The sequence below is a fragment of the Ammospiza nelsoni genome, chromosome 15 (genome assembly GCF_027579445.1).
Source record: "Ammospiza nelsoni isolate bAmmNel1 chromosome 15, bAmmNel1.pri, whole genome shotgun sequence".
Taxonomy (NCBI): Eukaryota; Metazoa; Chordata; class Aves; order Passeriformes; family Passerellidae; genus Ammospiza; species Ammospiza nelsoni.
This window is the reverse complement of record NC_080647.1, coordinates 5,538,543-5,561,403: the sequence shown is the minus strand read 5'-3', so window position 1 is coordinate 5,561,403 and position 22,861 is coordinate 5,538,543. Positions and strand designations below refer to the sequence as shown.

Genomic DNA, 22,861 nt, shown 5'->3' with positions numbered 1-22,861 from the left:
TCTGCTGAGCCCCCCCGGGGCCGTCCCGTCCAGTCCCCCTCCCAGATACACTCTAAGGCCCTTTTTTTCCTCATCTCGGTAATGAGGCCCATTCAACCCTCCCAAAGACAAAAGGCCCTTCTCGTTCCCAAACGGATTTACACGACGCATCAGTGAGGCATAAACGGGTCTCCATGGCAACGCTCACCGACCCCCCCCAGCTCTGGGATGCCATTTTACAACTCTGCTGCTCCCCAAAACCCTTTTGTTGCTTCTCTGCCAGCTGGGAAGCTCCTCGCAAGCTGGTAACCCCCTACCCCACACGTCTGGGTGCCAGGGGTGACATTTTTTGAGGTGAAGTTACAAGATGCCCAAGCCAGTGTCCCCCTGGCACAGACACCCCGGAGAGCTCCGCACTGTGACCGACTCAGGGTCATGGTCAAACCAGGGCTGGGATGGAGAGGAAGGGATGGAAACACCAAGTGCAGGGGAAAACAAACCCAAACTGCCCCTCTCTGCCCAGAAAGGGGGGTGATGCCCAAGGCAGTGTGGTCTGTCCATGCTCAAACACCAGCCCCAGTCACAGCGTGGCTCCCAGCACCTCTCCACAGGGAAACTGGTGACTCTGGTGATTTCCATGGCTTTGGCAATGGCCAAGAGGCCACTCCAGTGCTTCACACAGAGGTTTGGCAAACAGGAGCCCCATGTTCAACACTGGACCATAACTCTCCCCAAGCAGCCTCAAACACTGAAGGCTGAGAGAGCACCTTGCTTACCCTGAGCAGCCATGGAAGCATGGAAGGTGAGATTCAGGGAATGTGGGATGCAGGGAATGTCTCACTGCAGCTCCCTGAGCTTTGCTCACATGTTGCAGTCACTGCCATAGCTCTGAAGACCAAGCCATTGTCCAACATCTGGGGAACACACCAGAGAGCCCACTTTTTCAGGAAAATACCCACCACTGCTGGGTTTCTCAAGCAGAAAGTCAGGAGCAGGATCCTGGTTTCAACTGCAAACCTGCAGCTTGTGGACAGGTCTGCTTTCCCCTCCTGCAGTCCAGACCCCTTCTCCTACCACCAGCCAAGAGCAGAGGAGGATTCCAGCCATCAGGATGCTGGGAGAACAGGTCAGCAGGCTTCAGGAAAGATGGCATGGATGCTGTGGGATGCCAGCCACACCTCAGCACCCAGAGCCAGCGGCTGCCACCACAGCTGGTGACATCCCTGGCCCCAGTGACTCAGCCCTCCTGTGCCACAGCAGGGCTGCAGGAAGAGCTTTCTCCCTGAGTTATCCCCATAATTACAGCATGGCTAGGGAGAGTATCCAAGTGCCAGACTCCCCACCAGCCCCAAGGAGGATGACAGATCACCACCACCAAAGGCAGCACCCACAAAAGGAGAATGTTCTCCTATGTCCCATTGCAGGCTCAGCCAGGATATATCCCAATGCCAGTCCATCACTTCTAGGAACAGCTGCCGACCACCCTCATGCCCCAAGGAGGAAGAAGAAGAGAAGGAGGAGGAGAGGGAAGGCTCCCAGTCCTCACAGCAGCCGGGCCTGCCAGGAGCAGCCATGTGCTGCTCCATCCTCCCAAGTCCGCGCACACTCCATGCATTCAGACACTGCACCCAAAATATCTCAGTGCAAACCTAGCAAGGGGGGGGAAAACAAAACCTGCTGCTAATTGAGGGATTTTGGAGTCGATTTAATTAGGGCCAGAGCACTGGCGCAGGCTGCTGCTGCCACCTGCAGCACTCTCCGCAGCCGCTGGCGTGGGCTCGGGGGACCCCGGGCTCCCGCCCACGCCCACCTGGGGTCCAGACAGGGAATGAGGAACACCGGGAGTCCCGCAGGCTCACCCCCGTCACACACCCACCCCCCAAACCCGTTATTTCCCAGCACAATAAGCACCTCCAGCAGCGATGGAACCAAGGGCTCGGCCAAAAAATAAAAAGGAAGAAAAGCCATATTTTCTCCCTGGAGTCGGATCGTCCCGTTCTCCCCTCAGAGGAATCAAGAGGGGCCGAGTTATCTAATTAATGCTGGCAGAAGCGGGAGGCCGAGGGCTGGGGGGCGGCGGCGGCCCACAAAGGCGGCGTGGGGAGCGGTCTCCCCGCCGCCGCCGCCGGCATCCCCCGGCAATGGGGCCCCACGCTGGGAGTGAGGTAAGAGGGGATTCAAAGGGGGGTTTGTCAGGGGTTTTGTTTTTGGAAACGGGGGAGGGGAAGGGGACAGGGCTTGACAAGAGCTGACAGACAACTGAACAAAACCATAAGGGCCATGAATGGCAACACGGCGCTTTAATTGGCGTAGGAACGGAGAGAGAAGTGAGACAATGAGGCTGGGCGGCGGCGGCAGTGGGCACTCACCTTCTCCTACCCGCATCCCAATCCCTACCCCAACAGAGGTTGGCAGCTGGAGGCTGCACCGTGACCCCCATGCCAAAAAGCACCACCTAAAACCCACGGGGAGAACAGAAGGACAGAGCCCAGCACACGTCAGGCATCACAAAACCCTGACGGCACCAAGAGCAGCACAGTCCCAGCCCCGGGATGCTGCAGATATTAAATGATCCATCGGAAACAGCTCATGTTCCCGCTCGGCTCCGTGTGTTTTCCGGCTTTGGTTTGGCCACTCGTGCCCTGGCTACAGCCCCGCTCATCCGGAGGATGGGGGGCCGGGAGGGGGAGAGAGGGAGAGGCAGGTTAAAAGGGAACACGGTTGGATCAGCGGGGTTCCCACTCCTTCCCTGACCCCTCCGAAATAAAACGGAGGAGATTTCGTCTCCCGGTCCAAAGCAAAGAATTACTTTGGCAGGGGCTGCGGCGGCGGCCGGGCGCCCACTTGGAAGGGAAAGCAGCAGGAATATGCCCAAGGAACCCAAGACAAGCCCTCCCCGCCAAGCCCCGCTCATTCTCATGCAGATCAACCCCAGTCGGGACAGAACGGAGGCAAATTGCAGCCCCCCCCTCCCCAGAGCAGGGCTGGGGGCACAGGGAAGGGCGGGTGGAGGGTTCAGCACATCAGACCTGACAGAAACCCCAGTGTTCTCCAAGATCCCCCCTCTTCCCACCTCTCACTTTTCAAGCTCAGTTGGAAAAAAAAAAGAACAGAAAGCTAAGAGCCAAGAGGTGAAGTTACAGCTGGTAGTTGGGCCTTAGGAGAGAAGGAGCCCCTTCCTTCCTGAACCCCAGGACCTGACACCCCACATAACCCTGGCACCCCACAAACACAGTTTGCAGCCAGGAGTCTCAAAACTCCCCACGGGACAGTAACTGAGTGCTCCTGCTGCTGCATTCCAAGGGGTACAAGAGGGGTCCCCAAATCCCTCAGCTTCCCACTTCACTGGCTACCTCCAAAGCAAGGGAGAGGAGCCACCAGCCTTCCCATTTTTCTGAGAAATACCAGAAAAATAAAGCCCAAACATGTCCTGGGGAGCAGTAGAAACCACAAGGTCTCCTGGATTTCCCCTGCTCCCAGAAGCCCCTCACTGTGTCCCAGGGCTGGGGTTTCCATCCCTGGTGATCCCACTGAGGGCTGGGAGGCAGCTTCAGAGCACCCACCCAGGTCCCTGGGGCTCTGGCTCAGCCCAGGGATGCAATGCTGCGGTTTCAAGGATTAATCCCAATGTTAGGAACCGGGCAGGGAGGAGCAAACCCTGCGGAGGGTTCCCCATCCCAGCTGTGGGATGCCCTGCCCTGCCCTGACAGGTCTCCCGGGTTTTGCCAGCCCTGCCAGCCCCTGGTCCCAGGGGAGCAGCGTCACCCCCACCGCACCGCCCTGACTCACTCCGGGCCCCTTTGATCCCCCGGCTCCCGGAGTGGCCAAACGAGTTCTGGCATTCCAGCCCTGGCTCCCGTCTGGAAGCGCCATCTTCCCAGGCAGCTGCAAATCACCAGCCCTCAGCCCCGGCGTCATTACTGGGAACTTGTTTGGCTGCCACCGGCACGGCACCGGGGGTTATTAAGAGCTTCCCAACCCCCATCCCAACACAGGCCATGTGCACATCTGCCCACAGCTGCCCAGCTAGAAGGGACCCTGATGACCACCCAGTTCCAACCCTGCCATGGGCAGTGACACCTTCCACTAGCCCAGGCTGCTCCAAGCCCTGTCCAACCTGGCCTGGGACACTTTCAGGGACCCAGGGGCAGCAACAGCTTCTCTGGGCAACCTGTGCCAGCGCCTCTCCACCCTCACAGGGAAGAATTTCTTCCCAAAATTCCATCTCATCCTGCCCTATGGCAAGTGGGAAGCCATTCTCCCTTGTCCTATGTCTCATCCAAAGTCCCTCTCCAGCTGTCCTACAGGCCCTTTAAGCACTGGAAGGGGTTCCAAGGTTTCCCTGGATCCTTCCCTTCTTCAGGCTGAACCAGGTGACCCCATGCTCCTCACTCCCACACCAATCCCACCACTGGCTGGCTGCACTCAGCTGCTCCAGACCTTTGGCCCTGCTCCACGGGGGTGGATGGGGCTGAGTTAGGTCCGGGAGAAAAAGCTGAAGATGAGTCACAGGACCTCAAAAGTTCATTTGTTCTCTCCTCTCTTGTCCTCCTGCACATAACTGAGCCACCACCAAAGCCTGGAGAGCTAGCTCTACAGGGAAGCTGGATCCAGTCTCCTCCTCCAGTCCTGTTCTGGATGTCACCCAGCAGGGCAGAAACTGCCCCTTTCTCCCCGGAACCTGTTCCCAGTGCTGCCCACACCCCTCTTTACTGCGAGGTCCTGTTCTGGAACAACAGCCCAAATTTTCTCCATATTTACACCAAAAAGACCTTCCTCAAGATTTCACCACTGGAAGGATTTGGGACACTCTTGTGCTGACCCTCAGCAGCCCTTCCACTGCCCCCAGTTTACCCAGCTGAAGTCTGAAGGGAAGAGCAGCAGCTGAGGGAGGGGCCAGCAGAGAGGCCAGCACAGCACAGGAGTGTCAGGTTTTAATCCCTCCTCCAGTACAAAGAGATCTGGCTTGTACTTGCTTTTATTTTTAGGCCAGATTTACATGTACAGCTGAACTTCAATCCAATGTACAACTTTCAGCTGGGAATGGGAGAGGAGAGGAACCAGAACCCAGCCAGAGATCTCGGGACTGGTGCTCCTTTCCATCTCCAAGGATGTCACCAGACTCCGCCAGGACACATAGCTCCCACTCCCAGAGGGAGCTTTCACAAGGCACTAAGCAAAGCTCATGTTTAAACCTAAAAATAACCCAGCCCTTGGGCCTGGAGAGGAGGAGGAGGGCAGAGCACCCAGCCTGTCCCGCTCCAGCGCCAGCAGTTTCCAATTGCCTGCGGACAGGGAGTGTTCCCAATCCTCCCCCCGAGACGAAATCCTCCGCCTTGCCACCCACACTCATGGAAGAAAACTGGAGAGAGCCGCAGGAGAGACCAAAGTCTCCCCCAGCCACATCCTGCCCCCCTGCTCTGCTGCCAGATGTGATCCCCCAGAGCCCTGTCCCAAGATCCCGCTAGCTCCAGCATTCCCAGCAGCGCTCCTCGCCCCACTCAGTGTGTGCCACCAGGCTGGGGCCACGTCCCAGCCATGCCACCACGCTGGGAGCCCGAGAGGGCTGATGCCACCACTGCAACCAGAGTTCATTCCAAGGCTGGTGTCTGTCTGACACGCCAGTTCCCAGTCCCCAACACAGAGCAATCCTCAAACCCATGGAGCTGTGAGAGCAGAGACCAACCTCCACCTTGGAGCGATGGTTTTGGGGTGCCCCCTAGAAGAGGGAGTCCTTTAACCTGGCTTGGGAAAACTCCAAATGAGCAGCACCAGTGCTGTAGTGGGTCCTCCCCGTCATGCCCTGCAGCTCCTGGCAGGACTCACCCACACAAATCCCTCACCAGACTCCAATCTCCTCCCTGACCGTCAGCTCCTCCATTCTGCCCCTGGCAGGATTCAATCCACAAACCCCTCACTGGACCCCAAATCTCCTCCCTGACCTCCAGCTCCTCCATCCCCTTCCTGCTTCCCTCTCCCAGAAAACCCCTTCATGGGGCTCTAGCTTCCAACTATCCCACTTCACTCCAACTCCCTCAATCCATTTAAGTCTTTCTTTGCATGTAAAGTGTTTTTTTTCTCTGCCTTTCTCTTTTTTTAACTTATTAAGGAGAAAGTTCAAACCGTTGGCAGTGTCTGCGACGCACTAATTTGGAACTTAGTGCGGTGTCGACATTGCATTAAGTATTTCTGTCAACCATGAGGACACACCATGTCTGTGTAAGAAATTACACCAGCAATTATAGCTAAAGAGGCATGTAAAATTTTTAAAAAAATTAATGTATTCAGAAATGATAACTGACATTCTTATTAGGATTAATCTAATTTTAGTAGACTCATTTATATCCTGCCTCTGGATAAAAAATGAGTTTCAATTTTAAAACCTGGATAAAAAGTGGCATTCTTTAAAAAAGTACTTTTAGAAGTCACCCTGCATGATTAAGCGGGATGATAATGCGAGGAAGCTTAACAAAAAGCTGCGCCATTAAAGGAGATATTTGTTAAACAAAACAGAAGCAGAGATATTTATCGAGCCCAGCAGATTATTCCAGGGTAACTCTGGACCTGGCACTGCTGGATGTTGCTTGCGGTCGCAAGTTAATGGAGAGAAAATTGGGAATGGCAGATAACGGGGAAGGGGCAGGAGTTCTGACGGGTGCATCCTGCACCAGCAGGCAGGGAATGGCAGCACAGAGGAGAGCCATCCATAGCCTGGATGAGTCCATGCCCCATTGGACACAGACAGGCACAATGCAAAGCACAGGAGTCACTCACAGACTGGGAAGAAAAACCGCAAAAGATGTAGGCAGTTCACATATCCAAAAAAGAAAGAACACGAGATGGAACACCAAGGTCCTCCCTGAGGTTTGCCAAACACCAAGTGGGGCTTGGCCCATTCCAGCATGGCCCAGCCCCCCTCCATGGCACTGCCTTAGATGGGCTGCTGTACAAAATGTGCCCCTGGCCTCAAGCTCTGGTGCTGGCATGTTTAACTCCATGGCAATGGGTGCTCTGATTGACACAGGTTCTGGCAGGGCACAGGAGTGTCTCTTCTCCCTGTGCCAGCCCACCACACACTTCCATCTCCAGCAACACCTCACCAACCAACAAATCTCCTCATCCATTGAACCAGCCACCCCAGATGAGGAACCAGCCAAGAGGCCTCCTCCAGGCTCACCTGTTGCTCCACATCCCCCCATCCACATCCCCCATGTGTCCATGACCACCACATCCCATGGGACACTGAAGAGATCCCAGCCATCCCATGGGACAGGACACAGAGGCAGGAGGACACGGGTAGCCTGCATAGCCAGGATGGGAGCCATGGTACCCACAGGGCTGGGCTCCCTCCTCTCACCCACATCCCCCCATTACAAGGGAATTAAGCACGGAAGCAAAGCACTGAAAGATTTAAGAATATGTGGAAAGACTCAAAAGCTGAAGAGGAAAAAAAATCCCAGGCTGATTATTTTATTTTCTCCTGACAGTTTGAGCCACAATGGCCAATAAATCCCAATTACGGATTTTAAAAATGCTTCCTGCAGACACTTAGACCATCAAGGCAATTCTGGGCTCCCATAACTCCTGGTTTATGATGGTCATACATGTCAGTTTTCCACAGAGCCCAGCATTTCAATAAAATGACCATAAACCTAGATTAGAGATTAAAGGACTGACTCAGAAGTTGTCAGAGGAAGAAACAAGTTCCCCTGCAATTGCTTTGCCATTTTTACCGACCAACAGTTTGGCTTTTTGATGGGTTTATGCCAGCAGTAAATTTTGGGCTGCTGACAGCTCGGTGTGCGAGACAAGTGAAGGCAGCAGCAGGGAGGTGCGGGGAGGACACGAGCCCAGCCCCGGGCTCAGGCGACAAGGCCGAGATGAGAAGTGACAGAGCTCCTCCTGGGCTCCCCAGTGCCAGCATGGAACACGGATGCCAGCTCCGACCGACCTTCCTGGCCCCCCCTCCCAGCCCCCCAACCTGTCAGACTTCTCTCCAGGGAGCAGCTCTGTCCTCGTTTCTCCTCCTCCCACCTTGGCGGGGTCAGGAGCTGCCAGCACATGGGAAGGTGACACCCCGAGAGCTCCCCACTGCCAGCACAGGGGAAGGTGACCCCCCGAGGGTTCCCCATAGCCAGGCAGGACCGGGGATGATGCACTGGGGAGCATCCCCGGGCCCCCCACCAGCAGCTGCCTCTCTCCCCAGCCTGTCTCAGCAGCAGCAACAGCTCAAGGGAGACGCCTTTGAAAGGATAAACGGCAGGCGTTTGTTGTGCTCCCGTTTCCTGGATGAATGCGCTGCTTCCTTTTACTAAGTGCTCTCTTAGGAGAAGGAAAAGGGAAAAATAAAACAGCAGCAGAAAGGAAGGAGGATGACTCACAGTGAGGCCACATCTCCACCGACACGCGAGAGCTGCGAGACGGTGCCAAGGACAAAGGCTGGGATCAAAAGCACGGGAGAGGATCAAACACGTGCCCTCCCCGGGGACGGGGAAGGTTTCGGGCAGCTGCCCGGGGGGAGGAAGGTGGGATGGAGCCGGGCCCTCCCGGCCGCCCATGGGCTGCAAGCAGCCATCTCCCTTTCCTGAGCTTCAGCCACAGCTTTCACCATCTGAACAAGAGCTCCGGTTGCTGGAGTTCAGTTAAGGCACGCACACAGGGCTCCGCACCAGGACACGGGCAGTGATGGGGACAGAGAGCACCAGGAGGGACCGTGGCTGCACTCAGCAGGAGGTGAAAAAATGCCCTTTTCCTGAGGAAATGAAAGAGCTGAGCCCGGAGCTCAGCGCGCCGAAGGGGGCCGGTGCCCTTTCTGCCGGTGTCTCTCAAAGTCTATCAAAAAGTCCCATTTACATCAAAATGCCCTTCCAGACATGCTTCGATTTTACTTTTCCCCTTTCATCTCCGTCCCCCTCCCGCCCCACCTCGCAGCCCCATTGTCCTCGCAGCACCAGGAGCGGGCCGAGCGCGCTGCCAGCGGGAAGGGAACAGGAGAGAAAGAAAAGAGCTGGAAACTAAGGGAGAAGCCGGAATCGCTGCTGGTCCCGCTCCAGCGGGAGCTGTGACCCCATCTCCTCCCGCCTGCTGCTTGGCGGCCGCCCCGGGGGACGGCGCTGGCCGTGTCCCCTCCGCGGGGACGGGGACTCGCTGCCCCAGCCTCCGCTGTCACCCGGGGCTCTGCTCAGGCTCCGGTGGCCACAGACGGTTTCAGTGAGTTTCAACAAAAGCCCGGAGCAAGGGCTGCAGGAGCCACCATCCCCAGCTGAGCAGCACTGCACACCCTGCTCCCAGCACCAAGGACACTGGTGGCACTGGGAAACCGCGACACTGTGCTCTGGGCTTGGTCATGACTGCACATCCCAACCGGCAATGAAGTGGATCGAGCATAAATGCTTCACTCTGCAGATGAGTCTTTGAAATGCCAGGGGAGCTGGAACACTTCCACAGGTGCCAGTGCCAGACTCTGCTCTGCTCCAGCCCTGTCCCACCTGCCCTCCTCCAGCAATTTGGATTTACTGAGCTGTTTCCTTCCCCAGCCCTGGCCCCAGCAGTGCCATATCCTTCCCTCACTTCTCCAAGACCCTTAAAAGCAGAAGTGCTTTTCCCAGCCTGCCGGATGGACACTCATGCCCAAGACTGAAATCTGCTCCAGGTTCCAAGTGCAAATGAGGTTTAAGTGCAGTTTAACCCAGTAAAGCCCAGCACTAACAGTGCACAGTCCCAATGCCATTCACCAGGCTCTGTCCACCTTGCCTGACACAGAGCTTTTCCAGTCCTCCCGTCCTATTGTCAGCATCTATTTTTAACCCCCAGCATTATTTCTCCCTGCGTGACTTCAGACACTCTCTGGGGACGAGGTGGAATTGCTGAGCTGGTTCCAGGCAAAATGACTCAACTCTCACCTTCAGAAGCCACACAGGAATCAGAGGAGAAGTAAATTTTCCTCCATTCACATTTTCCTTTCTCCTTCCCTCCAAGCTTTGTCTGGGGCTGAAAGCAGGGAAAGCTGCAGGGAGGTAAAGCCTGCGTCCATCAGTGAGAACATGCGGCAACGCCGTTTCCCTCCCTTTTCCTCCCTGGTACCTTTGTAATCAGCTGGATTTACCTTGGGAAAAATCCTGCATCAACTGCTGGTGTATACAAAGGTTAGAATGTTAACCTTAGCACAGGTGTTATGAGTGGAGCTCTGAGCTGCCAGGCACAGGGAATCTCACAGAAAGAGGCTCCATCCTGGCAGAAGGGAGGGAGCAGCACACCCCTCGCGGGGCCCTGGGCCGAGCGCCGGTGCCGACGCTTCATTGCTCCCTTTGAGCTGGTCTTGCCGGCGCCGCAGAGCAGCAATTAAGAAGAAGGTCAGCAGCGAAGCCCTTCAAGAATCTGTCCCTTCAGGGGAATATCCAAACAACCCCACCATTTGCTACCTTCTAATTCCTAAAGCGCACAAGCCCAACGCCAATGCAACGCCAACCCAACGCCGAGCACTCGGAGATGCCTCACGGAATGAGGGATGCGTGTGCTGCGTCAGCCAGATGTTGACATTATTTGGCATTAAGAGCCAATAAATAATCATTAATGCTGCTGCAGCAAGCAGGCTCTCTGCAAGAAAGCCCAGATGCCAAAAACGCCGTGTTTATGGCACAAGGAGAGGCAGGATCCGGGAGAGCCGCCTGCTGTGCACAATGCAGCCAGCGCTGCCAATTCCAGGGTGCATCCCAGTCCCCCAGCACTCGGCACTCCTCCTGAAGCCCCAGCTCAGGGGCTGGCAGAACTGGGAGAGCCCCTGCGAGCCAACCTGCTTCCACAGCCACACAGGATCACTCTGGCCACCAGAAGCTCGGGTGACATCAGGAGCTGTTGCATTCCGAGCTGTCTGACACTCCTCCAGCCAGCCCTGTTTTTGGGATGACTCCCTGGTTTCGCTCACTGGAGCTGGCAGAACGCTGGAACACACACAGCCCCGGAGACAAGGGGAGGCAGCATCTGGAAGCAATTATCCCAGCACTCTTGTATCTGTCACCCACTCCTTTTGTAAGGAACCATGCCCAGTATCAGCAATCTCTCTGTCATAAACCAGAAAAGGGATTTCATCCCTCATCCCAAAGAGGCAGTGGAGAATTTCGTGATGGAGAGCAGGGAGAGCAAGGCTCCTCCTGCCAGGTCACAGGAGAACTAGGCACAGCAGGGACAGGCACCTGTAGGCATGTTCAAGAAGAAGTCCACTCAGATAAGGAATACAACAATTTGCCTCCTTTGCCTGTGCCCTGGTATGATGCTGCAGCACTTTCAACACTATATTTCTGAGTTTGATGCCCCAAAAACCTCCAACTGTTTTACAGGCATGGATGAACTTCTGGGAGCTCTGTGGGATGGTCCCCATGCCTCCAACGCACCCCGTGCAATTCCATCCCCAAACCATGTGCTCCATCCTAAATCAACACGCCTCCAGCCTCAAACCATGTGTTTCCATCCTCAACCCACGTGCCTCCATCCTCAAAGAGGAAAAACAAGGAGGAGCAGGCCTTGTCTAGGAGAGCAGGAGGCAGGAGGATCCCACAACCCTTCCCCACCACCCTGAACACTCCCTCCCCAGGCTAGGTAGTCACTGCACTCTCCCTGGCATCGTCCTCATCCCACACCATGCTCAGGGACAACATGTAGCTTGCACCCCAAAAGGAAAACCCAGCCAAGAAAGGCTGCCCGATGGGCACCAGGGCTTTTTCAGCTGGCTGACACATCCAGAAAATCCCCAGCACCCCAAACAGGGGCACCCCCACCCACCTTCCCAAGCCCACAAACTCCACACACAGCAGAGGGAGGTGGCTCACGAAGACTTTCGTGCCTCTCTTGGATGTTATGAAACCAGGCAGGGAGCATGAAACTGCCTGCCGTGGGTGGGAGCACCCAGGGCTATATGGAGAGCCCGGAGGATTCCTCCGCGGTCTGGGAAAGCACGTGGCTCCCCCGCCCCGCACACACCCTCGCAGGGTGGGTTTTTCTTCTGCAGAGGCTGGGTGAGCACAAATACCCAGAACAGCCCCACATGAAGGGGGTAATTAGGGAACAGCACCCAGTGCTCACCAAGCCAGAGCAGAGATCAAAAGCAGAATTGAGCATTTAACCTGACCAGGATCGGGAGCTGCTCCTGGGAGTGGACTCCTGTAGGACACCCCCCACTAATCCCTGCATCCCAGAACCACTCACTGCAGGTAGGGAATGCCAAGCCAAGGCAACACAAGTAGGCTTTCCTCCATTCCCTACATCCAGCAAGTCTTCTTGTAGCTCAGGGAAATGAAATAAAAAGAAGGAAAATAGGGAAAAGCTCTTCTACTGCCATTAAATGAGCAGCAAGCATGAAGCTCAACGGATGGAGCAGTGGGAGAGGGCTGGGGGTCCAGGAAGCACAAGGGACTCTCCTCTCCCATTCCCCTCCCTCCACTGCTTTGCCAGAATGTTGCTGCCTCAATTATTTCAGTAATTAGTGGAGCGCAGGCACTGCTAATGGGGGGCAGGAGAAGGGGGGCACAGGGAAAGGGGGTTGCAGGAAAAAGGGGGCACAAACCAGCTGGGATGCACAGCCAGATTTCAGCCTCACAAAATTTCCATGAAAGAAGAATAATACAAATCTTAAACCCAAACACAGCTGAAGGGGAAATTCCACTGCCTCCAGCCCTTCACACCTCCAAGCACCTTCCTGAAACCCCAATCCAGCCAGGCCTCCTTGGCCCTGTGAGAGGGAAGGGGGCTGTGGATCCCCAATGGCACTGGGATTGCCTTTCCCACCTCCTGGGGAAGCATCTCTTTCTCTTCCTCCTCCTCCTCACATGCTGAGAAGGAAGCTGGGAACAATGGGATGCACCAGTGCCAGCTCCGGCAGGGATGGACACTCAAGGACCACACACCTGACTGCCCAGGGACAAGGGACAGGCTGGGAGGGACAGCCTGGAGCAGGGGGCACAGGCAGCTGCCAAGACACCCTACCCTTGCTTGGTGTGAGGGGCAGCTCCCTGTCCTGGTGACATGGGGGGACATGAGAGGCACACAGGGAACTCAGCAACTGCAGGCTGTGGTCACTGAGGGAGGGGCTGTGCCGAGCTTCCTCATCTTCCCCCACCCCAGCTTTTCCCATAGGAGAGGGGCTGCTGGCTGAGCCATGGGCCAGACTTTCCCTTACAAAAATAACATTTCATCTTTTTTTTTTTTTTTTTAATTTCTTCTTTTGAAATAATTGACTAATTGGCTGAGCCCCAGGTCCGTGCTGGGAGTGGATCCCAGGTCTGCTCTTGCATAAAGCCTTTATTATAGACATCACAGGAGGACAGGAGAGGAGAAGAGAGGAGGGGGGCCAGGCAGAGCATGGCAGGCCGGGGCGGTGCCCAGAGCACGCTGGAAATTTCACATCGCACCCAGAGGGAGGAAGCCCAAAAATTAATCCTGATCATCCCCCGCAGCACAGCTCTGCCCTGAGCAGGGCCTGACTCAGCCGGGATGGGCATCACCCGGGGCGGGCATCACCCAGGATAGGCAGCAGCCAGGGAGGGCACCCCAGCCCCAGGACCCTCAGAGCGGGGCTGTGAGTACGTGAAAGGGAGGGGGTCCCCCTCCTCTCATCCCTTTAATCCCCAGCCCCAAAGCAGAGCCCTTTCAGGGGAAAGTGTAATGCAATACCTGGAAAATTTCTCCCACCCGTTCTCCGCTGTCGGCTGCCAAATTTAAAACATATTTGCTGCCTGGCCTTGAAGAAACGTAACCTGCTGCCCAATTCCAACACGTTCATTCTTTGGGGGGCAAGGAAAAAATTCACAGAGCCGCTGGTGGCTCCTCTGCTTACACCCCACAGCCCTCAGGGCTGGGAGCTGCCAAAAAGCTGCCTGGGAGCCTCTGCCAGCACACACCGGAACGCCGGGAAAGAACAGGAGGGAGGGAGCCCTTGCACAGCAAGAGGTTTTTGAGTCCATGTCCACGAGCCCTGAGAACCAGCTGAGGGTGCCACCAGACAAAAGCCCTTGGAATATGCAACATTCAGGGTAGTACAAAACTCTGGAGCATGGGGAATAGGCAGGGACTTGCAGGGAGAGGATTCCCACTCTGAAGCGAAGCCACCCCATCTCCCTTCACAAGTGGAGAATTGAGGGAGCAGGTGGATGCACACGCAGCCCCATTCCTCATCCCACCACCCCAGCTCCTCACCAAGAGGAATTTTCTGCAACCAGGGTTTCAAGGGGAGGCTGGAGCAGTGGGAAGGGGCTGGGGGAGGGCACAATGTGTTTAGCAGACTGAGCGATCCGACAGGGCCCATTAAAGGAAACAATTTGTAATACAATAATTATTATGTCGTTTCTCTGGCCTCTTTCCTAAGCCTCCCTTTAAACAGTTTGAGGCTTGAGGGGCCTCTAGAAAGCAGAAATCTGTGGGGCTGAGGGTGCTTCAACGTCTACATGTGCCAGAATGAGGAAGATGAGATGGACATATGGAACAGACGCTTGAAGCTCTCCATGCAGAGGGAGCTCATCCTGGTTTGCTCACAATCCTTGAGGAACACAGGGAACAAAGAGGAACTGCTGCTCCCCAAGTGCAGGGGATCCTCAGCAGATAAGGGTTCTCTCTGGGAATACTGGATGTGGATCCATACTTGCTCCAACCTGGAGCGAGGCCGGGCCCCGCGGCCACTCCAGCTCGGCTTTTCTGCTCTGAAGTTCTCGGCCACACATCTGAAGAAAGCGGCAGTAGCGAACAACAGAGCAAGAGCAAGCAACACAAATCCCCAGGATAATGAGCCCGGAGGAGGGAGACGGTGGGCTCTGTCTGAGGAGGGAGCAGTGCTTTTATTGGAGAGGCCTAAAAGGGCTATAAATCCTCAGATTCAAAGGCGAACTCAAGCTCTTTCAAGTCGGAGGAAGGCCTGGGATGTGTCAGCTGGGAGGACTAACCACGCCGCGTCCCCTGCTGAAGTGGCCTCTTCAGAAAAGCCGCGGAGCAGCCCGGGATATTACACCCAGATCCTTTCCATATGCTCCCGGCCGGCCGCAGGCAGGGCACGACGGCATCCCTGCCGGCACCGGGAGCCGCCCGGCCCCCCGCACAGGAACAGCGCCCACCCTGCCTTAACGGGGGTGCCTCTGTGCCCATTCCCCTTCCAAACCCACTGAGGATTTGCCCCCCAAAATCCCAGCGGAAGTAGGGGGCTGCGTCCCTCCCTCTCGCGTTTGGCTGCGATACTACAGCAAGCCCAGACAAAGAGCGCGGAGCCCAGCACCAGCACATCCCTGCATCCCTCCACATCCCCAAGCTGCCAGCCCTGCCTGCCAACCTGCACACCAGGCCGTGCTCCCACGTTTCAGAAATCCATTAAAAGGGAAAAATCGGTGGCAAGAGGAGACGGCGCCGAGCCTCAGCCCTGCGTGAGCAACCGCAGACGCTGCCCAGCTTAATGAGAAGGAAAACATGGACACATTCTGGGATCAATGGGAATGGTGTAAGGGGGTTTATAGCTCATAAGCCATGAAAAGGCACTTTGCTTTTCCCAAAGTATCTATTCAGAAGAGGTGGAATGGCAAAAGCCAGGCAGTGCAGCTGGTACACAGGGCTGGGCTCATCCTGGTAGGATGCCAGGGGTAAGGAAAGGGATTGCTGGGAAGTGGGATTGTTCTTGTCCCATCAAGAGCAGTGACGCAAGCCTGGGTGCCACCAAAACCAGCCAGGACCCCCAAATAGGGAGGGCACCCACTCCAGGGCTTTGAACTTCCCAAACTCTGACCTGAAAGTGCTGGGACAGAAGGAGCTGGGACAGTTTGTGTGGTGTCTCCCAAGTATCCCAGCCTGGCACATCCACGCTGGCACTAGCAAGGGCCAATCCCTGTTAAAACAGGTGACTTCAGTCTTCTCACCACAGCCCAGCCCCAGCAGACATGACACATGTGGATCTCTGTGCAGGCACAGCACCACAGAGGGATGGAGCCTTTGAAAAACACCAAGAGGAGCTCATGGCTGGACACCAACCAAACCCCCGGCTCTGCCCTCACAAAGCCCCCCTGGAAAAGCTGAGTCCCATGGCCTCAGAAAGGGCAAGCAGCCCACCTGGGAAGGGCCGGCTGCGGGTAGGAAAAGGTTATTCCCGAGCAGGCGAGCCAGGGTTATAAATAGCTGGCATTTTTGAAGTGCAGCTGCTCAGCTCAGCTCAGCTCGGCCGGGGCAGCGCTGCCACGCCGGCACCTGAGCCGGCTCGGATCCTGCCGGGGGGCTCCGGCAGGGAGAGCTCACAGAGAAGCCACTGCTCACTGCAACACCACGAGGAACCCCCCAAACCTGTCCCCTCATCCTCCAGGGAGGAGGGACTGGAGGCCCCCGAGCCGCGCTCCGGGGACCGCCCGCAGCCTCCGCTCCAGCTCCAGCAGAACCTGCTCCACGGAAGGGCAGGGGCCAGGAAAACCCCACTGTGCACAAACCCAGCCTCACCGAGCAGGACGTTTAGCCCTGGCTTGTCCGACTCCTCTGGGACCAAGCCTGGACAGGCTGGGGAAGCCAGGAGTGCCAGGACTCAAAGGCTCAGCCGTGAGAGAGCACTGGGGCTCCAGCCAGGGATGGGATCCTGAGACTCCATGAGCCCAGCACCACTGCTCCAACCAGAGATCCCAAGGCTCCAGCACAGCCCTGAGCAGATCAGCAGGGACCCCAAAGCTCTGAGCTGGTGATCAAACAAGAGACAACGCAGAAGGGGCAAGAAAACCCCTCCCAAAGGATGCCAGGACTGCACCAACCCTCTCCACAAGCAGGAGGACCAGCACCACCATCCCTCCTGCTCTCCAGAGCAGGATTCTCTGCCACACCACCCGATCCAGAGCAAGGGATGGGAAGGGGAAAAGCATTGAGAAACAGCAGCAAGGAGCTGGGCTCTCCCTCAGCCCTGCACAACAAAAGCCCCACAGCCCGGCCGCGCATTCCTGCCCAGATGTGACGCCGCGATAGCGCCGAGCGAGTCCCGCTCCTGCTCCCTGATCCCAGCAATCATTAATTAGAGACAGAACGGAATCAGCTTTGTCTCTCCCCACCCTATTCCAGCTGCCAGACTCCAAGTAGCATGTGCTACTGATCGCTCCAAGATGTTTTCCCACTGGAGTCCAGCGCTCCTTGGGCAGACAGGCTCCCCAGCAGCACGGCCACTGCTGTGCCAAGGACAGGGTGCCCTGCCACAGGGGCAGCGAGCACAAAGCTATGGGAAAGCTGGGGGAAGCTGGGACATACAAATCCTACAGGGAAACAAGGGATCATCCCCACTGCTAAGCCTCTGGTTTACAGGGGACAATCCAAAAAGCTCCTGAAGGACGTCATGCAAGCGACTACTCGTGCACTCTGGCTCTTTGTGATCCCCACGATCTCTAAAAACATGGACAGGGCTTGGGGGGACCCCTGAGCCCCCAGTGAAACTGTTTGGGGGAGCCCCTTAACACCTCATGAAGCTGCTCAGAGGGACCCCCAGCCCACCTGACCACACCACCAAAGGCACATCCCGCCCTGCCACATCCAGCCTGTTTGGGATGAGAATTCAAGGGAACAACTTAGACCCCAAAGCGACACAGGAGCTCAGGTGCAGTGGAGGAAAGCAGCTCCTGCCAGCCCCCTGCCAGCCCTTCCCAGTCAGAACTGGCACAGAAGCCCCATCCAGCCCCACTGCCAGGCAGATCCAAGGAGCTGCAGCAGCTGTTTTGCTCCGGAGAAAGCTCCGGCTCCTTTTACAATCAATCAGCCACCCCATCACAGCTCTTTTTTTCTTTTAAAGGAAGCAGTTAAATCCATTTTATGGAATCCAGTGGTATTTACCCTGCTACTGCAAGAGCCGCAGCCCTGCCTTCCCCTTTTTTTTTAATTTAAGTTAATGAAGTCATTCCCAACCGACCTGCAAGGAGCCCTGGGTGCTCCTTTCCCCCTGGCACAGGCAGAGGGAGAACGCCTCCGGTGAAACGTGGGCTGGGCACAGAGGGTTCTGCCTTGTGGGGAGCAGGAGCTGGGAGGGCTCCCAAAGGCCTGGCACCCAGCAAAGGGTCCCCCCCCTTCCAAAGGGAAACTCCAACTGGAAAACAGGCTGTTCAGGCTTGCTCTGCCCATGCCAGCCTTTGGAGATGAAGCAAAGCCCTGTAACGGCCAGGGTGCACATACAGGATATGGGATTCTGGATGGGACCACAGAATCATAAATCCTGGAATGGTTTAGGTTGGGAGGGGAACTTAAAGGCCATCCACCCCACACCCTGCCATGGGCAGTGACACCTTCCACTAGCCCAGGTTGCTCCAAGCCCCATCCAACCTGGCCTCAGACACTTCCAGGGATGGGGCAGCCACAGCTTCTCTGGGCAGCCTGTGCCAGGGCCTCCCCACCCTCACATCCAAGCATTTCTTCCCAATATCCAACCTAAACTTCCCATCTCTTTAGTTTAAACCCATTCTCCACCTCTCAGCCCCAGGAAGGGGGAGTGTCTACAAGTCAGAAATTTCTTTTAATTAAAAATAAGCAGCGAGTTTTCCCTATTGCCTAAATCCTGACATCGCAAAGCACCTCCCGCGCCCACGGCTCCCGCAATTCCATCCCATCTGCTCCGACAAGTGCGAGCCCCCTGCTCCAGAGCTCCAGGCCAGCCTTTCCCCTCGGAAACAGCCTTCCCACAAGCACTTTGTCCCTCGTAAAAAGGCATTAAAAGAGGCAAAGATCTGCCAGGCTTCAACCCCAGCGCTGACAGAATTCCATGGGACACCATCATGTCATTAAAAGCAGAATAAAAATACCACGAAGGATTAGACTTTTGTCTGGGTTTTTTTTTCCTCTTTCCCTCACCTTTTTTTTTTTTTCTTAAATAAATGCATTTATTTGGTTTTTAACAAGTTTGGAACTGAGCAAAACTTTCTGGAAGGGAAGAGGGAAAAGCAGAGGCGAAAGGAGGCGTTCTCCGGAGCGGCGTGGATGATGTGTCCCATTTCCCCCACCTCCTTATTAAAATACTTTCTGGGGAGGCGAATTCCAGCCTGAAATGAATTTTCCAAACCATATTTTATTAGGAATGTTTCCCTTTAACGGTCGGTACAGGAGCCCAGCAGGGTCAATATTTCTCCCAAATTACAGCCGAGGGAGTTGAGAAAGGATTTAGCCAGAATTCCTCTGGCAATTCCCGGCTGTCCAAGGAGAGCACGCTCCCACCGCCCCCCGGCTGCGCAGCAAAGGGGACGAGTAAATCCCAGAAGCACTTTCCCCAAAGCCCCCCTTGGACACGATGGAATAAATTAAAGCCATATTGCCTCTCCAAGCCCCCTTCCAAAGAACTCTACAGGCATCCCAGGGAAAGCTCACTCAGAGGGTGAGCTCATCCCAAGCACAGGTTTGAGACAATTATCACTTTTTCCAACAAAACCGTTCCTGGGCCTATTTTTTTCTCTTTCAAGCCCCAGCATCCTCACAGTGGGAAGTGGGTGATGATTTCACCGCTGGCTTTGGGACACACACCCAGGAGCCGACCTGGGCTTCCCAAGCCAGCAAACAGCTTAAGCCTGACTTAACTCGATTAGGAAATCATTCCATCTATCGGATGTGTTATCAGCATCCCTCTGATAACACCAGGAGCCCCAGATTCGCTGGTGGAGAGGGAGCCCACAGCTCCCAGCTGCCTAGAAAGGGCAGGAAAATATTTTCCTTATTTACAGCAATCGCGCTGAGGCTGGCCGGGCCCAGAGCCCCACGCTTGCTCCTCGGATTCGTTGGAAAATTCCACTTAGCTGTGTTATTTTTAAAGGCTTTAGCTCTCTTTACTCTAAAAACAAGAGTTAAAGCTCAGCAGAATGGGATGGGGGCTGGCACAGCCCCGGTGCTGCCCCAGGAAGTGGCTTGGAAGCCCAAGTACAGTGGCGAGGGGTTTTTATGGATCTACCTGGAAGATAATCCCAATCCAACCAAGAGCAAGAGATTTCCTCCAGCTGGAGCCGGACTTTGCCCAGCACACCAATCCCCTGACTGGTTTCCTCAGCTGGGTTTGCTGGGAGCGGCCGTGAGGAGGCTCTGCCCGATGCCACGCAGCCGGCAAAGCTCGGACCCGGGAAAGAAAGCGACGGATCCCAAAGATGGATCCCGGACACGAGGATCCGGGGCTGCTCCACAGGGGCACAGACTGGAGGGATCTGAGTGGGATCACAGTCAGGCCCTGAAAGCCCCAACTGAGGCAAAACATTTCCATGGGTTTTGCCTGTGCATGTCCTGGCAGAGCCATTTCTGGGTGGAAACGCCGACGTTCGAGCGCTTCTCACTCTCTCCAGTCCCTGTGGGGATACAGGGATGGGGAAGCAGCCACAGGAGCAGCCCCACACGGGATGGCACATTCCCAGAAAGCTGGGTCCAGGGCAGACAACCTCTGAGCTCCAAATCTACAGACAACCGAGAGCAGACAACCCCCCAACTCCGAATTCCCGGAGAAGGGAGAGCGGGCAAGCACCGAGCTCCAAAGCGGGGTGGAACTGAGGGTGGCAAAGCACCAAGCTCCGAACTGGGGGAGGAAAAGCACCAAGCTCCAAACTGGGGGAGAACTGGGGGGTGGCAAAGCACTGAGCTCCAAACTGGAGTAGAACCAAGGGCAGACAAACTCCAAGATCTGAATCTGGGGAGAAGAGAGAGTGGGCAACAACGAGCTCCAAACTGGGAGAAAACTGGAAGCAGACAAACTCGGATCTCCCAACTGGGGAAACCGAGGGTGGACAACCACAATTCCTGAATTCAGGGAGAACTGAGAGTGGGCAACCACTGAGAGCCAAACTGGGGAAAACCAAACCCAAACAACCTCTGAGCTCAGAACTAGGCGTGAACCAAAGGCAGAAACCACTGAGCCCCAAAAACCGGGAACAGAAAACCACCAAGCTCCCAGTTCGGGAAAACCAAGGAACCCCTCAAGCTCTGCCTGGGCACCCCATCTCCAAGGCCACCACTCCAGGGCTCAGTGGGAAGTCCTGGAGTGTCACCCATGTGCCAGTCAATGGCCATGGCCTCCTCCCAGCTTCCTAGTGCTCAGGAGCTTAAGGAAATCCAGGGAAAAGGAAAGGAAGAGGGGTGACATGGCATCCTCCACCACCAAGCCAGAGCCGCCTCCACCTCCAGCTGCCTTTTCCCAAATAAAAACTCTATTTTCTGGAAGCAATTTGCCTGCCCCTCACCAAGCTCACGAATCCAGCGGGGCAATTCCTGAGGGAAAAGGCTCTCTCTGCTCTCAGCCAAGTGACACAACTCCCAAAGAAAGGAAAGACACACCGAGGAGAACGAAGCCACGGAGCCGCCGTCCCGGCACGTCCAGAGCTGGGGACGCGCAAAGTGTGCCTGCGAAGTTCCTTTTTCCCCACCAAAAAACCACGGAAATAAACATTTGGTTGGAATACGTGTCCAGGCAGGAAGGTTGTCCAAATTGTTTCGGTTCTTTCCAACCCTCAAAAACTCTTTGGATTATTTTTGGGTTATTTTTTTACCTTGAGTAGTGTGGTGGGGGAAAAAAAAATAGCAGCAAGCTAAAAGCAGGATTTTTTTTTAAGAGAGAAAGGAGTAAGATAAATAAACATTCTATGATCTACAAGATAAAGCTGAGCAAGGGCCACCGACCCATCCTGACCACCAGCCCCGACGTACGGGTGACCAAACACCCGCCACTCCTCCTCTTCCTCGCCCTTCATATTGTTCCTACACGGCAGCCGCGTCCATATCCAGAGATTTATATAAAAATCTATAAATTTATAGAATTTAGGTGGCTCTACAGGCGGAGCAGCCCCACCGCCCGCTTTGTTCGGACCCAGCCCGAGGTGGGGGCGGAACGAATCCCCTCGCTTTCCTCCGCGGCTGATTTCGGATGAGAAAACCCAGAAAAAACAATAACAATAATTACAAAAAGGTAATAAATCCAAACGCTGGAAGGAAGCAGCGATCCGGGGAAGAAAAAAGAAAAAAAAACCGAGGCGTGAAAAACGAAAAAAAAAAAATTAAAAATCAAGAAACAAAACGTGGTTTTCAAAAACAAAAACGGATTTCAAGAGAGGAAAAGCTGCGAGAAGTAAAAGCATAGTTAAAAACGGGGGGGAAAAAAGGGAAGGAGATTTTTTTTTTAGTAAGAAAAGCAGCGCGGCGCCGCGGGTCCGTCCTCAGCCGGGGGTCGCTCCGTCCGCCGCCCGCAGCCTCCAGGCGCGATTTTACCTTGAAAACCTCGCTGTTTCCATTAAATCCGCATTCAGAACGCGGTTTCGGTGCCTTTTCCCCCGCGGGGGGTGCGAGGCGCGTCCCTCCCGACCCCCCCCCCTTCTCTCGCCGCACGTACTTGGGGTTCGCGGAGCTCCACGACACCGGCTCCAGGCTCTTGGCGAGCGGCGCGGCGAGGCGGCACAGGGCCAGCAGGACACCCAGCAGCCACCGCCCGCCGCGGGGCCGCGCCATCGTCCCTCGGCGGCGGGACGGGCCGGGCGTCAGGCGCCCATCACGCTCCGCCGCCGCCTCCTCCCGCTCCGCTCCCCACCCGCCGCCTCTGCCCGCCCCGCACCGACTGAGGCGCCGCCCGCCGCGGCAGCCGCTCTACCCCTCCGCGCAGGCAGCGCCGCGGACAGCCCGGACGGGCGGCCAATGGCTGAGCGGAGCGGGGGGGGCCTTGCGGGAGGGCACGCCCATTGTGGGTTCTTAAGGGGAGCGCGGAGGATTTTTGCTTTTTTAACGCCCCCCCCCCGCTTGCCCGCCGTTGCTACCGGGTTACCGGGGGGAGGCGAAGAGGCGACAGCGTTGGGGACGAGCTGGCAGAGCGCCGGTTTGGGCGCAGCACCGGCCCGGCCCCATCCCCGCAGAGCCCGGCAGCCCCCCCGCTGCGCGCCGCGCTTGGCCTCGCCCTCCCGTT

General features: G+C 56.0%; 1 protein-coding gene across 1 annotated transcript in view; it reads right to left on the bottom strand.

The window, feature by feature from the left end:
* EFNB1 (ephrin B1) overlaps positions 1-22,506 on the bottom strand; it is a 47,306-nt gene extending 24,800 nt beyond the window's left edge. The window contains exon 1 of the mRNA XM_059482785.1: positions 22,298-22,506. Within this exon, the coding sequence (XP_059338768.1) occupies positions 22,298-22,413 (116 nt within the window). The 5' untranslated portion in view covers positions 22,414-22,506. The remainder of the gene's footprint in view (positions 1-22,297) is intronic.
* Between the last annotated feature and the right edge of the window lie 355 nt (positions 22,507-22,861).